At 51.6% G+C, this 13,959-nt stretch overlaps 1 protein-coding gene across 1 annotated transcript in view; it reads left to right on the plus strand.

The window, feature by feature from the left end:
• Window positions 1–359: 359 nt before the first annotated feature.
• TXNDC16 (thioredoxin domain containing 16) overlaps window positions 360–13,959 on the plus strand; it is a 41,338-nt gene continuing 27,738 nt past the window's right edge. The window contains exons 1-8 of the mRNA XM_050898226.1: window positions 360–586; window positions 5,804–6,010; window positions 6,969–7,051; window positions 8,160–8,233; window positions 9,056–9,130; window positions 9,467–9,588; window positions 10,096–10,186; window positions 11,947–12,103. Of these exons, the coding sequence (XP_050754183.1) occupies window positions 5,839–6,010; window positions 6,969–7,051; window positions 8,160–8,233; window positions 9,056–9,130; window positions 9,467–9,588; window positions 10,096–10,186; window positions 11,947–12,103 (774 nt within the window). The 5' untranslated portion in view covers window positions 360–586; window positions 5,804–5,838. The remainder of the gene's footprint in view (window positions 587–5,803; window positions 6,011–6,968; window positions 7,052–8,159; window positions 8,234–9,055; window positions 9,131–9,466; window positions 9,589–10,095; window positions 10,187–11,946; window positions 12,104–13,959) is intronic.

Genomic DNA, 13,959 nt, shown 5'->3' on the forward strand with positions numbered 1-13,959 from the left:
AGGGGCGGCTCTGGGGAGCCCCTAGCAGCTCTGGGGGTCCCCGCAGCAATAGGGGCAGAGAGCCTCCGCCTTGTGGGGTCGGCTCTAGCAGCGCTCCAGCTGCGGGGGCAGGGTCTGGGGTTCCTGTAGGAAGCGGAGAGCTTTCCTAGAGGGGTCCCTGGAGCTGTCGGGGTGGGGTGGAGGAGGATCTGGGCACCCCCAGCAGCCCGCGTGGGTGTGCGGGAGGAAGCCCCACCGCGGTAGGTGCAGGTTGGGTCTCAGGTGTTGCGGGGATGTCTTAAGTGTAGCTCAGAGACCATCTGTTCTGTATGGGCAGCAGTCCAAGCTGAGGGATCATAGCAGTCAAGTGGGCAGTTGGGAGACCCCCGCTGCCAAGAGATCTCAGCTCGGATCTCAGAGATCCCACTGCTGGAAGGGCCGGACTGGCACAGACCCACCAGCTTTATTTTTGGCATCCCAGATTCTCCAGCCGTACAGCCGGGCCACTGACCACAAGGGACTGCTGGGGCCAAGGGGAGACCTCGATGCGTGATGCTCTCCTAGCAGCCGTGGTGGAGGGACAAGGACTTCAGCTTCAGACACCCAGGTAGGTGACATCCCTAAGCCATCTTGGAGGCAGCTCAGCAATGTTGTCCGTCATCACCGTGCCAGCTGCTTTCCAGGGACTTTGGGGGGCTGGTCCCCAGGGACAGACTAAATGGGGGCAGCGGTGCAGCAGCAGTGGGTGATGCTGCAGGCTGTCTGCTGTGCATGGGCATCGAAGCGCTCCTCTCCTGGTGTGGGCAGAGGGAAAGGTTGCAGCTTGTCCCTCCTGCAGCCTTGGCTAGCAAGCGAGGCCCAAGTGGGGCTACTGGGTGCTGGGAAGTGGGACCTGGAAGTGAAAATGAAAGTGAAACTTTCCGGGAAGTGGCAGGAGACGGGGCAGCGTGGGAGCATCACTGCAAAAAAAAAAACCAGCGAGGCAAAGCACCCTGGGCGACAGGCTGGGATGCACTTTGATGTCGATGTGTTTCCCACCTCTGCTGATGATCCTTGCGAAGGATCCCTGCGCTGCAAGGTGCTGCTCCCGCAGCTCACCGCAGCCGCCCCCGTAGGCACCCTCGTCCCCTGACTGCAGGCCCGTATCTTCCATTTGCACTGAAAATCAGGCACGTCTGGCGCAGGGGCTCAGAGGCTGGGGGACAGGCGGCGGCGCAGAGTGGAGCTCCCTTATCATCCGACACGGTGTGCCAGATATGCCTCGGGTCTCGTGAGCTGCCCCGGCGCGGATTTGCGCCGCGGGTTGATTACGCAGCGATCTGCAACGTCCTTAAAACGCTGCTGGTTGAAAAGTGCTCCTGCCTGTCCACAAAAGGCCTGAAAGTGCTCCGGCTTGAAACAGCGTTTGTGGATAAATGCAAGATAAATACCTCTGCAGCGAGGCTCTGGTTTCTGGCTGGAAGCATTGCACGAATCTGCTGTGGGTCCCGGCATCGCAGCCTGGCTGGGAGGCTTGTCGAGGTGTCCGGCGCGGGTGGAAACATCTTTCCGCAGCTGTAGGGTCATGATCACGGCCACGGCAGCACACGAGGCGGGGGCACGGCTGTAGGGGCCTCGCAGTTGCAGGTTGCAACCCCTGCCTCCTCCGCAGGCTGCAACCCTGCCTCCTCCGCAGGCTGCTGGGGAGAAGGGGTGGGTGAGAAGGGCTAGCCAATATTTCGGTTTCATGATTACAGGCCCATCCCGAAGTGCTGGAGAACAATCTCAACGCTGTCCCAGCTCCAAACGCTGGGGAGCTGCAGCTTTTTGACCTTATTCAAGTCAGCCGGGTCAAAGAACTTGCCTTTGGAAAATTTGAAAGGAGATGGGTTGAGCTCTGTTCCAGCAAAACTGGGTGGCGATAATTAACTTGACTTGTCTGTCGATTAGGAAGAGGCTGGTGCTGGCCACTTTTTCAAAGATGAGCAGGGAAGGGAAGCGTGTAGTGAAAAATACGCAAAATAATGCAATATCTGGTAAGGAAGTGAGGTTATTGCTGGGCAGCCATAGGATTCCATAAAACTAACACATAAACTCACCCGGCAAAAAAAGGACTTAAATATTGCTTGACATAAGCAATATTTCAACAGTTGTCAGCAGTGTATGTCAACAATTGTCAGGCACGTGACCTGGGGCTGCGTGGTTTTCTGATGAATTAAAAACCTGCAGGGCAAACCTCACCCCCTCCCAGGCAGTGAAGTGACCGCAGGGTGACGGTTTCACATAGTGGGTTGTCACCGGAGAGTCAGCGTCGTCCAGATATGCTTCAGTGCGATCCCGAGGATGCTTTCTTTGGCCCTGAAGGGCCAATTTAGCATCTCTTCAGGAGAAAAGAAATTTGCAGACAATACAGCTGTTAGGACAGCTTCCATCTTCGGACAAGCTGGCTGCAAGCGAGTTGGGTGCATTTGAGAAGGGCTTGCTGGTCAGGCAGTGATGTGTGGCTGGAGGGATTCATGTGGATCTGCAGAGCAGAAGGCTGGAACAGAAAGCTTTTCAGGGAGTTTTTCTGGATCCCCTAAAGGAAACCCGTGTGCATGGTCCAAAGTGCAAGAAGAGCCGTCAGCGTTATGCTCTCCCTTGCATTTTCCAGCAGTAGCAGGAGGTATATTTGTGCTGGGGCATCCAGCCATGCCGGGGAGAGTGCTTCAGCCTGTTTAGCCTGCTGTAGCTAAGGGGTTGTGTCAGCCCCACGTGGATTTGGGGTCTGTTATGTGTCCTCTCTGCCAGCAAATTTGGGAGGGCATGAAAGGCAGGTGAGCACGCTGCCAAAAAACTGTACCGGCTGGGTGCGGGGTGAATGTCCTGCTGCAACAAAAGGCCTGAACTGTGTCGATCATCACAGGAGAGGTTGAAGTGACTCCATTTAGGAGCATCCTGAATGCTCCTGGTTTAGGAGCGTCTGCCTAGGGAGTTAAAACTTGCTAACTGGGAGCTCTGCAGGCTGGAAGATGCTGATGTAATGAGATAAAATGAAGGGGAAGCAGCAGTGTAACGTATTGGGGCCAGACATAAAGTGTAGGTTTTTTGCAAGAAGGTAATCACCGGGAGGAAAATACCCTGCTGAGGGATGTGGGAGATTTTACATCACTGGCATTTCAGTCCAGGTTGGTGGTGTTTCTCCTGAGTTCAGGGAGGCCCATGGATGATGGAGATGGTACCCGGCTGGCTCTGCAGTCCATGATTCCAGTAGGACAGTGGTTCTTCCTTGTCTTGTGAGTCTTAAAAACCACGCCACGTCACCCTCCGTTGAATGAAACGTGCTGCAGCTTCCTCAGTAATAAATACTGGCAGCCGGGGGCTCTGCGAGGCAAGGTGTCAGGGAAAGCGACTGGGATCACAGAGGTGATGCGGGGATCCCAGCCCCCGGTTAGCCAAGCAAAACTGATGCGGCACAAGCAATTTATGCCAACACAAGAGTTTGTGCTGGGTGTCTCTGGTGTATTTGGTTTCATTTTAGGTCATTTACAGTGGCCTTAACCACCTGGCCTGGCTCTGTTTTGGAGATACGACAGTGAAAACATGAACCAGGTCTTGCATACCATCTATGCTGTGCTAGGCTGCCCCATCGTCCATGGGCTTAAGGGTTTCCCAGCAGTGACCCAGAGCTGGTTCACACATCCCTGCTATTTTCACACATCTCTGGTAATCCTGCGAGTGGCTGCGGTACAGGGTTCTGGCTGTTTCCAGCCCTATGGTATTAATTTTTTTGTTGATGGAAAAGAAGTGACAGAGGAAATGACCTAAAAGCTGAATATTCGAGTCTGGCTCGATGGGGCACAGAAGGAAGCTGCTGGGCAGGACGGAGTAATGAGGAGGTGAGAGGACATGAGTAGGGAAGGGATGAGCACACATTTTTGTGTGAAGGGCAAGAAGAGCATGGGGAGGAGCGGGGTCGAGGGTGGTGGGACAGAGTGAGGGGGCATGGGGAGGAGCGGGGACATGGGACAGAGCGAGGGGCTGTCGTGGGGCAGACAGGGCTGACTTTGGGAGAGGTGCAAGGAGAGCAGCAGTCACACAGGGATGTGGAGAGGGCAGAAAGGTGGATGCTAGAAAAACTACAAGAGCCAGAGGAGACGTGAAGAGAGATCGGGGCTGGGTAGAGGCTGGAGTTGTGTTTTAAACTGCTGGCACCCTCCTCCAGGTATAATGCTGTGAAGTCTTTGAGTCATCGGAGGCTGCTCCTCTTGCCTCCGTGACAGTAAGCTCTCCCATTTGACCTGGGCTGGTTCCCACATGCCAGGCTTGAGTTTATTTTTCCATCCCGCTGTAGCCAAGTTTGTCATTTAATAAACATCGCCGCCCCCCCCCCGCCCCAATCTCTGTCCCCTCTGTAAGCCAGAGGAACAGATGGGAGGGCAAAGGACCAGAAATGCCTGGCACTTCCCAAAGCTGGAAAGGAGAGAACTGGAGATTTTCAGATTAAAAGAAAAAAATTCATGCCTTTCTCAGCTCTGTCTTTGTTCCTCTGTGCTGTTCAGGCCTGATCCAAACGCCTCACCTACACGAGAGGGAACCTGTGAAGGTTGAGCGTGCCTGGCTGTCACTAACTCCTCGCTCTTGGAGCAAGGCAGAGGGACTTTGCCTGCTTGGTTTTGAGTGTTTGAGTTTGGGTTCATCACAGAGCAGCGATAGTAAGCTGACAGCATCTGACAGGGCGTTGGAGGGAATGACGGTCCATGGACACAGGGGCGTTTGTTAACAAAACCAGCTGCAGCTCATGGTGCAAAGCAAACAGCTTCTACACGGCTTCAATTCCAGCTTTGTCTCTTTGTTGACCAGGGACCAGCCATGCTCCAGCACACTCAGCAGCAAAGACCAATACCTGAAGAGCAGGCTGCGAAGGAACCTGGTATTAAACAGGAGAATGAAGTGGGAAGAAGGTGTTTTCTCATCTTGGGGTGGTTGTCCGCATGAAGCTCTCCTGAGCCCCTTAATCTGAGCAAGAAGAGTTCAACAGCTGTGGCAGGGCAGCCTGGGGAGGGCTGCTGGGGAACCCTGGCAGCAGACTTGCGCTCTTGGTCTTTGCTCCGTTCTCTGAATCACCTCACAAATTTCCTTGGCTCCTCTCCTAACCGGCTCCACGTGGAGACCCGGCGTGGAAGGCAGGCTGCCGGCACTGCCCTGCAGCCTGGCATGGGTCATGGTTTTTACTCCCGTGCCACCGATGCCAGAATAACATGAGGCCGGACCGAGCAAGGCGTGACAAGCGCGAGGAGTTTGCACAAACCCCTCTCCCGTTTGGTGTAGCTGAAACCTCGATCGGCGGAGAGATGGGGCAGGCACTGGGGGAGGGCTCTTGAGCCTCCCCGCATCATTTGGCACGGTCTGAAGTGAGCAATATGGCCCGTGCCTTTGTGAACACCTCTTTCAGTGGCACGTATAATGCTAGCGGCATCCTCAAAGCTTTTTAACAAGAATTGAGACAGTTTGGGTGCGGTTTTTTGTATGATACTGTCACTGTTTTCTGCCTTTACGTGTAATTTCTGTTTTGACTCAAAAGAAAAAAAAAGGAGGGAAGAAAAACAGCCCTAAGCTGAAAGCACTGAGGGTCCATGCACTTCCAGATACCACTCAGAGGAAAGAAAATGGCCTTTGCTGTCATCTTTACAGTTGTCTGAATCATCTGCTGTTCTAGTGACTAATTCATGACGTCCTCGAGATGTTTGTGTCACATCTGGAAATTACAGTCATGCTGCACCTACCTAAACAGAAGACGGTCATATATATGTTTGTGTATATATATAAAAAATATACATAATATGTTTTCGATTTTTTTCCCCAGCTGTGACTCTCCTGTGCCTGTAGCTGATAACAGCCATGTCAGCCCAAAAGGACAGATGGGTTTCTTCCTTCTCTTTCCTGCTCTTCTGTGCTTCCTCCGTCCCAATGCGGGCAAGTGCGAGGCTGCTGCAGGAGCTGAGCCCCCAGGAGTATTTCGGTAGCCTGCAAGCCGGCAGAGCATCCCTGACTTACTTCAGCCACGACGTATGTATTTAACGGTATGTGTTTACATCAGCCTGGGTTTTCAGCAAAGACTTGTGTGAGGGTGTGTGTGAAAGTGGAACAATGAAGGGGCAATTCTTGAGATTTTTAAACCCAAAGTGATTTTGAAGAGCTGGTCGAGCTCAGCTGGCAAATCTGTGTTTGCACAGCTCCAAGTGCTCCTGACAGGCAGAGACCTCTTGGGGTGGGATCTTTCCTGGCTGTGTCCCCAGGCACACTCCTTCAAACCTCTTCATTAATTTTCTGGGTTATTTTCTGGAGGTACCATGGAAGAGAAACCCAGCCTCCTAAGGTTGTCACCTCAAAGGGGCTGGGTTTCTCTTCCATGGTACCTCCCAGGGAAAGGAGGATCCCTTGCATGCAGGGGAAGTAAGGGCTGTCAAGAATTAGAAGATGGTCCTTGGCCTTGCCTTTCTTGATCTGCTCCTTCATGACCCCCAGGTATGGTTTCCCAGAGACATCGGTGTGGGCTGAGACACCAACACAGCTCCCACGTCAGCATTGAGAGGCTGGGTGTGTTAGAAAGGAAGGAGGGGAGACTGGGCATTCATGTTTTTGCCTGTAATTAGTTTTGTTTCAGTAAATACCTTACTCTTTGAGTAAGAGCAAGACCATATTGTGTCAAGCGCTGTCTCGGTGTGTGGCAGGAGGATGCTCCTGACTCTGAGGACTTGCAGCCCGGCACAGCAGCACCCGTCTGACAAAACCAGTCCCAGTCCCTCTGTCTCCTGCAGCCACATCCCCGCAGGCACCTCCGTCGGCAGGATGCCACGGCTCCCTGTTTGCCCTGCTCAGCTCTGCTTAGATGTCCCAGGGATGTTTGCATGGAGACCTTAGCATGCTGTTACCATGCCAGAGCACAGGCAGTGCTTGCCCTGAAGGTACTCTCATCTGCCTCATCCGTAAGGGGAAGGGATGGAAACGAGGGGTTTTTTGTGTTTTAGTTTTTCCTGGTGCCCAGCCCTTCTTGGAGCAGATTGAGAACTCGGCCGAGGCCCTCCAGGACTATGGCATTTCGGTGGTGAAGGTAAAGTGGGGACGAGGAGCGGGACAGGCTATTTCTGCGGATTATTTCTGCGGGGCGGACAGAGCCACCTCGGGGACTGACAGCAGTGGCACCCCACAAGAAAGCAGATGTTGGCAGACCAGGGCATCCCATTTTAACCCTTGCCCTGGCCTTTACATCTGCTGCTTGTGGGTTGCATCACACCTTCTGCCTGCAGGACACGGGCAGGTTCCTGTGTCCCAAAGAGGCTCGATATCATGCCTGTGTCTCCAAACACAGCGAAGCAGAAGCCTGGCAGTGCTGTGGGTCAGGCAGAGGCAGCCCTGAGCTGCTCCTGGCCTCCCAGTTCAGTCTCAGTAGATGAACCTGTGCGCTTTGATTTGCATTCATGGGTTTAGGGGACATGTAGCTAGTCACATTTTTCCTGCAGATTGGTCTTTTGCGCGGGCAACCCCACGTACCAGGCTTAGCTGGCTGATCTAATCTGGCCTCCCAGCAGCTGCATGGGGTGCATGGAGTTGCCTGCTCATTGCTGTGTACCCCTGGGCATGGCACAAGGAAGAGTACGATCCCCAGCGTGCTGCACGGGAGGGCGTCAGCCCACTCGTCTCACTCGGGTGGGACTTGCCCAACTCCCTCCATAGCTCCCCCCTGCCAGCTCAAACTGCAAAGAATGATGGATGGGGTCGGTTCACTTCTTTTCCATTCAGTGCAATAAATATTTCATACAAAGGGGTTTTTAGCTGAAACTGTATGCAGATTTAGGTAGGCAATTACAAATTCAGGCAAGTGTAATTAGATTATAAGAAGTGCTTATATGTATGTGTGTATGTATTTAATTTCCTCCAGATACAGGCTGAGTTTAATAAGCAAGCAGCTATCTGTCACTTTGAATATGCTGGGCAGATCATAAGATCTCTTGATCCCGTCTGACCCACATCAAGGCAGGCTGAGCTGGAGAACTGAAGTACAAACTCCAGTCCCCATCTCTGGACTCTTTTATTGTATTTTCTCTCCCAGCAGGTTTGGGAAGGCTGTATTTACACTCTGAATGAAAGAAAACTGTAGTGCTGTATGTTTGTAGCCATTTGTGGAGCTGAATGTCTAATTACATGCTTTCAATGTCTAGGTTAATTGTCCCAAAGAGGATGTCTCAAGATACTGTGGAAAAGAAAATGCATTAAGGAAAGCCTACCTGTTCAGGTGAGGGGGGCTTTCTGGGCACCACACTGTGATTGCTTTCCAGTGCCAATGTTTGAAGGAAACGCTGTCAGTGATCAAAGAAGTCTGTGGAGGAAGAGAAGAACCATGAGGACAGCAATGACATACAGAGTTCAGCGAAAAGTACCCCCGAAAGGTCCAACCCAGGCAAAGTAGATGCTTTGTCCTCAGTGTGAAACCTCCTATCCTGCCCCATGTTCCTTTGAGCAGCAGAGGGCTGTGCTGCGACATGAAACCACGAGAGGAAATCCTCCGTCGGTGTTCTTCTGTCCTTGTGGCCTCCCACCACCAGGTCCTCTAGAGTTACACTCAAGACCACTAGGTTTTGGGTCTAGTCCTAGAAAGAAACACTCTTTGGTGCTCTTCCCGTTGGTGTGGTTAGCTCATCTGCCCTGGATGTGAAGGTTTAGCTCTTGGTCTGTCCATGGGTTGTCAGCTGGAAGCTTCTCCATGTATCGGCTCAGTTCTCATTGACTTGTACATGACCCACAGAAACCGTTCCTCTGGTGGTGAGGGTCTACAGGGTGATGCTTGGTATATAGAGACCTTCTGTCAGTCTGTGCTAGGCCTCTCATCCACAGTCCCCGGAAGCTGAATGAAATGGCAGTGACAGAAGTGACTTCACTAAAACAGCATTGCCTGGACACCTAGTCCTACGAAATCCCCGAATTCAATCCTGACATTTTCTTTCCAGCCATACCTGCCAGCAGATATCGGGAAGTATTCAGCAGAGTGAAAGTTAAATTAGTACGTGTAGCTGATCTTTCATAGTTTCTTTGGTGATACTCTTTCTTCCCTCCCTAGAGGTAACATGCTGATCAGAGAGTTCCCCACCGATGCCTTGTTTGACGTGAACTCCATTGTTGCTAACGTTTTGTTGTAAGTACAGACCAGATGCATCTCTGTGAAATCCTTTGCTTTCCATTTTCACTTGTTGGTATAAAGTTTTGCATAAAGACAAACCCCACGTATTCCAGAGGCTACTCTCAGCCAAGCAGAAGGCTGCTTCTCTCTTTGGTATGGTTTGACCCCATTAAATCTATGCCCTTGAGATGACTCACCAGCACACATCTGGGCAGCTGTATTTGGCTGTGAGTCTTCAATCCGCCAGCAAGAGGCTGGAATTTTACCTTGTTTTTCCTATCATGGTTATGTGGCTGCAAATTCGCTCTTAAAAGAAAACAGTTGCTAATGAGTTTTTTTCTGACTCCTCAGTGCCCTGCTCTTTAATGAAGTTAAATACGTTGAAACACTGGCAGATCTTCAGAACATTGAAAATGCGTTGAAGGGGAGGTCGAACATGGTCTTCGCCTATGTACCAGCTACTGGGACAGCAGGTATTAACACTCAGCTTTTCATCTTTGCTTTCCTACCAGAGCCTTTTTCACTAAGGTGCAAGGGAGCTGGGTTTCTGACCCCAAATCCTGCAAATGGAAACCCAAAAGGGCCCCCCAGACACAAGTTCTCCACCTCTGTATGTCTTGCTGTGTTTCCAAAGGGATCAGTTGCACCAGAACAGTTTTGCTGGGAGCATAAACTTTCAGAGATGGACTTGAGAGGGAAAGCAAGCCAGCAGTTGCTGTCTTAAAAAATAAATAAACCCATAGACAGATCTCTGGTTATGCAGTAGAATGGATTCACGTACACCACCTGTGTGTTTACTGGGGATCAGCAACTGGGTGCAGCTCCAGTTACTCAGTTACCTTTATAGAGTGTCTTCAGACAGCTGTGACTTTTTACGGAGAGCTTCTGAAAGCCTGGGCGTTGGTATTTATGACTGGGAAGGATGAAGAGGGAGATCTGGAGGGAGCTGAGATGAGTTCGTCTTGCCTTTCTCTTTCCAGAGCACAGAGCCGTGATGGAGGCGGCTTTTGTCTATGGGACTGTCCACCAGTTTGTTCTGACAACTGAGGCAACGCTGTTGAAAGATACTGGGTATGTCCAAACACACACCCACCAGGCAGAGCTCCTCCCCTGCACTGTTTGCCCTGCTCTTGGTTTCTCAGATTCCCAGGTCAAATCTGGGATGGTATTAGGATGTTATGCCAAGGGTGGACAGTCAGATCTGTTTTGCTTTTCCAAAACCAGCCGCTGCTTGTGTTCCTGGACTTGGACTAGCCATGCCATTTGTGACTGTTCATTGAATGGGATTTTACAGGAGAAGAACCTGCTGTCTCCTTCCCATAGCTGACTGATCAAACCTCAGCCATGGGTTTTCAGGAGGGCTGATATAGCTGACGTTATAGTCTTAAAACACTTAGCCTTGTGCTTTCATGATCAAGTCTGGCCAGCTGAGAAGGGTAAGAACTGCTATAGTGGGTCGGAGCAAAGCCCATCCAGCTCCATATGTTACCTCTGCAGTGGCCATAGGTGCTTCCCAAGGGATATGAGGATATGGATGTGTGTCGCCTGCAGCCTCCCATCTTCTGGCAGTCAGAGGTTTCAGGACTCTCAGAGATGGGAGCTGAACCTGTGTCATGGTGTTAACAGCCACCAGAATTTTTTAAACGCATTTTTACGTTTCATCTCAGCAACTTCTGGCGGCAGTGGGTTCTGCAGTTCAGCTGCAAAGAGACCCTGCTCATGTATTTGGGACTTCCCACCCGATGGCTTCACTGGAGCTGGCCAGCTCAGGCCATCCCCTTCCCGTGCGGGAGGAGCTGCATTAGAAGGGCAGATCCTTCAAGGCGACTTGCTGCTGACGTGACCTACTGCAGTCAGGAAACTGAGAGGGAGGAAGGTGGCAATGTCACATAGCACGTTGCGTCTTCGGCAAAGCATTTTTATAAAGATCTGCCTGCTTTCACAGGTGACGCACCAAAGTGGTCCTTCCCCAAGGTGCCATCCTGTCCCTGCAGGATCATGGTCAGGGACGCCATTTTGTGGCTGCCACTAGATGGCACGGTTGTCATTTGGACAGGAATTGGCTTCATTCTGCTTAAAGCAGAGAGGACACCAGCAGGCCATCTCCTTAGCTGATGAAATGGTGGTAGCTTCCCCAACATGAATAGCTTTCAGCCGACCGGGGCAGCAGGCTTTGAGGTCTTAATACTACACTCTTCTCTTCCGTAGAGAGATCTTAAAACCTTTACAAAGAAGGTGATCCCTGTTTTAGAGGTGGGGAATGGGTGCGTAGGAAAAGGAACGTGACTTCCCAAAGTTAACCCACAGGCCAACACCAGTGATGGTATCAGAGCAGGAACGACTAACCAGGGAACCATCCAGGGAACTCGATCTCAGTGCTTCCTTTGGCACAGCCAAAACCAATGCTGTTCAAAAGGTGCAATATTCCTTATACAGTCTGTAAGGTGTCATCAGTGAGGTAAAAGACATGAGCAAAGCTGTAGACTTCAGCTGTCCTCCTCCTCCTGCCAGTGGCAGTGGCTGGTCCCACTGAGAAAAGCTTAATTTTTGTCCTTCTTGAGCTGGGCCAACTGTTCTGGAGTTGGGGTCATTTACACCTGGTGAGCCAGGGTCTTCGTTAGATGTTCAGCACAATTCTGAAAGGCACCGGGACACAATTGTACCTGGCAGTAGCAGGGCTCTTGAAGAGGTCCCACAAGCCTGCCAAACCCTGAACTTGAGGATCATCTGCCCTGTAACACATGTCAGCAAACGTGGTCATTCTGTCGGGGCGTTTTAAAACCCCGCAGTGGATGTCCAGCTCAGCATGGTTTTTGTTTTCTCTCTCACAGCGATGATGAGCCTGATGTGTCGTCTGCCCGGCTGTTGTTCTGCCACTGCCAGCGGGCCACGGACCTGGCACAGCCCTGCAGGAGGACAGCCATGGGGCAGGCTCTGACGCTGCTCAACATCCACAGGCACCTCAAGCTCATGGGGGCTCCGCTGGTGGTAGGAATGGGAAAGAGGAGCCACTTGGGCTGCGGGCATGAGGGCAGCTGGGGTGGATGTGAGGACGAGGGAGGTGTGAGCAGAGGGCAAGGCTGAGCGTGAGAATCTGCCCCTTCCCCACAAAGTTAATGGCAAAGCTCCCAGACTGAGTCCAAGCAAGGAACAGGCGTGGGGCTGGATGTGAGTGACACTCCATTGCACTGCTCAGCTTGCTTTGACCTTTCCAGGGAGCCCTGGCACGAATGTATGTTCCTCTAGTTGTCTGTAAGCACCATGAGTGGGAACGGGGTGGAGGTGCCCCTTGGACTTGGCTGGAACATATAGAATAGAACAGAATAGAATAGAATAGACTATTTCAGTTGGAAGGGACCTACAACAATCATCTCGTCCAACTGCCTGACCACTTCAGGGCTGACCAAAAGTTAAAGCAAATTATTAAGAACATTGCCCAAATGCCTCTTAAACATTGGCAGGCTTGCGGCATCGACCACCTCTATATGAAGCTTGTTCCAGTGTTTGGCCACCCTCTCGGTAAAGAAATGCTTCCTAAAGTCCAGTCTAAACCTCCCCTGGCGCAGCTTTGAACCATTCCCACACATCCTATCAGTGGATACCAGGGAGAAGAGATCAGCACCTCCCTCTCCACGTCCCCTCCTCAGGAAGTTGTGGAGAGCAATGAGGTCGCCCCTCAGCCTCTTTTTCTCCAAACTAGACAAACCCGAGGTCCTTAGCTGCTCCTCTGGGCTCCCCACAGGAGGCTCAGCACCCTGGGGAGTTCGATATCAGTCATTCGTGCCTTGGTGAGCACAAGGGACGGGAGGCTCCCTCCTATCTCCTCTTCCCACGGGGCAGTGAACTTCAGCAGGCCTCCAGTTCCCACTGGTGACATCTCTGCCCAGCCGAAAGGGTGGGTAGATGAGCTGGGAAGTGCCTCCTTCAGCCAGCCTCCTGGGTTAGGCCCACGGAGGGAAGGCACTTGTTAAGCAGCTCCGTGCTGTCATGAAGCAGCATGTTCAAGGCAGGAAGGGAGAGGATGCCAGCTCTTGCATGTTGCGGCCGGGGTTTTCAAACTGCCCCGGGGAATCAATGCCAGGTAAATAAAAATGAATGGAGATTTGACATCTGGAGTTGCTAAGTCACAAAGAACATCCATAATAAAGCCCAGGTTTTTAACAGGGAGGGTCATGACAGGTTGGAACAGTTTAACCAGGGTTGCGTGGTGTCGTGGTTTAACCCCAGTCAGCAACTCAGCACCACGCAGCCGCTTCCCCCTTCCCCCTCCCAGTGGGGTGAGGAGGAGGAAAGAGGGGAAAAAAAAAGTAAAACTTGTGGGTTGAGATAAGAACAGTTTAATAACTAAAGTAAAATATAATACTAGCAATAGTAATAATGAAATATAATAATAATAATAGTAATGAAAAGGAATATAACAAAAAAGGAGGGGGAGGAAGGGAAAAAACCAACCAAACAAAAAAAAACCCACCAGTGATGCACACTGCAATTGCTCACCACCCGCCGACCGATGCCCAGTTAGTTCCCGAGCCACGATCCGCGCCGCCCGGCCAACTCCCCCCTGTTTATATACTGGGCATGACGTTCCATGGTATGGAATACCCCTTTGGCTAGTTTGGGTCAGCTGCCCCGGCTCTGCTCCCTCCCAGCTCCTTGCACACCTGCTTGCTGGCAGAGCATGGGAAACTGAAAAGTCCTTGCCTTAAGATATGCGCTACTTAGCAACAACTAAAACATCAGTGTGTTATCAACATCATTCTCACACTAAATCCAAAACACAGCACTGTACCAGCTACTAAAAAGAAAGTTAACTCTGTCCCAGCCAAAACCAGGACACGTGGGTT

Source organism: Gymnogyps californianus, chromosome 5 (genome assembly GCF_018139145.2).
Source record: "Gymnogyps californianus isolate 813 chromosome 5, ASM1813914v2, whole genome shotgun sequence".
NCBI classification, from domain to species: Eukaryota; Metazoa; Chordata; class Aves; order Accipitriformes; family Cathartidae; genus Gymnogyps; species Gymnogyps californianus.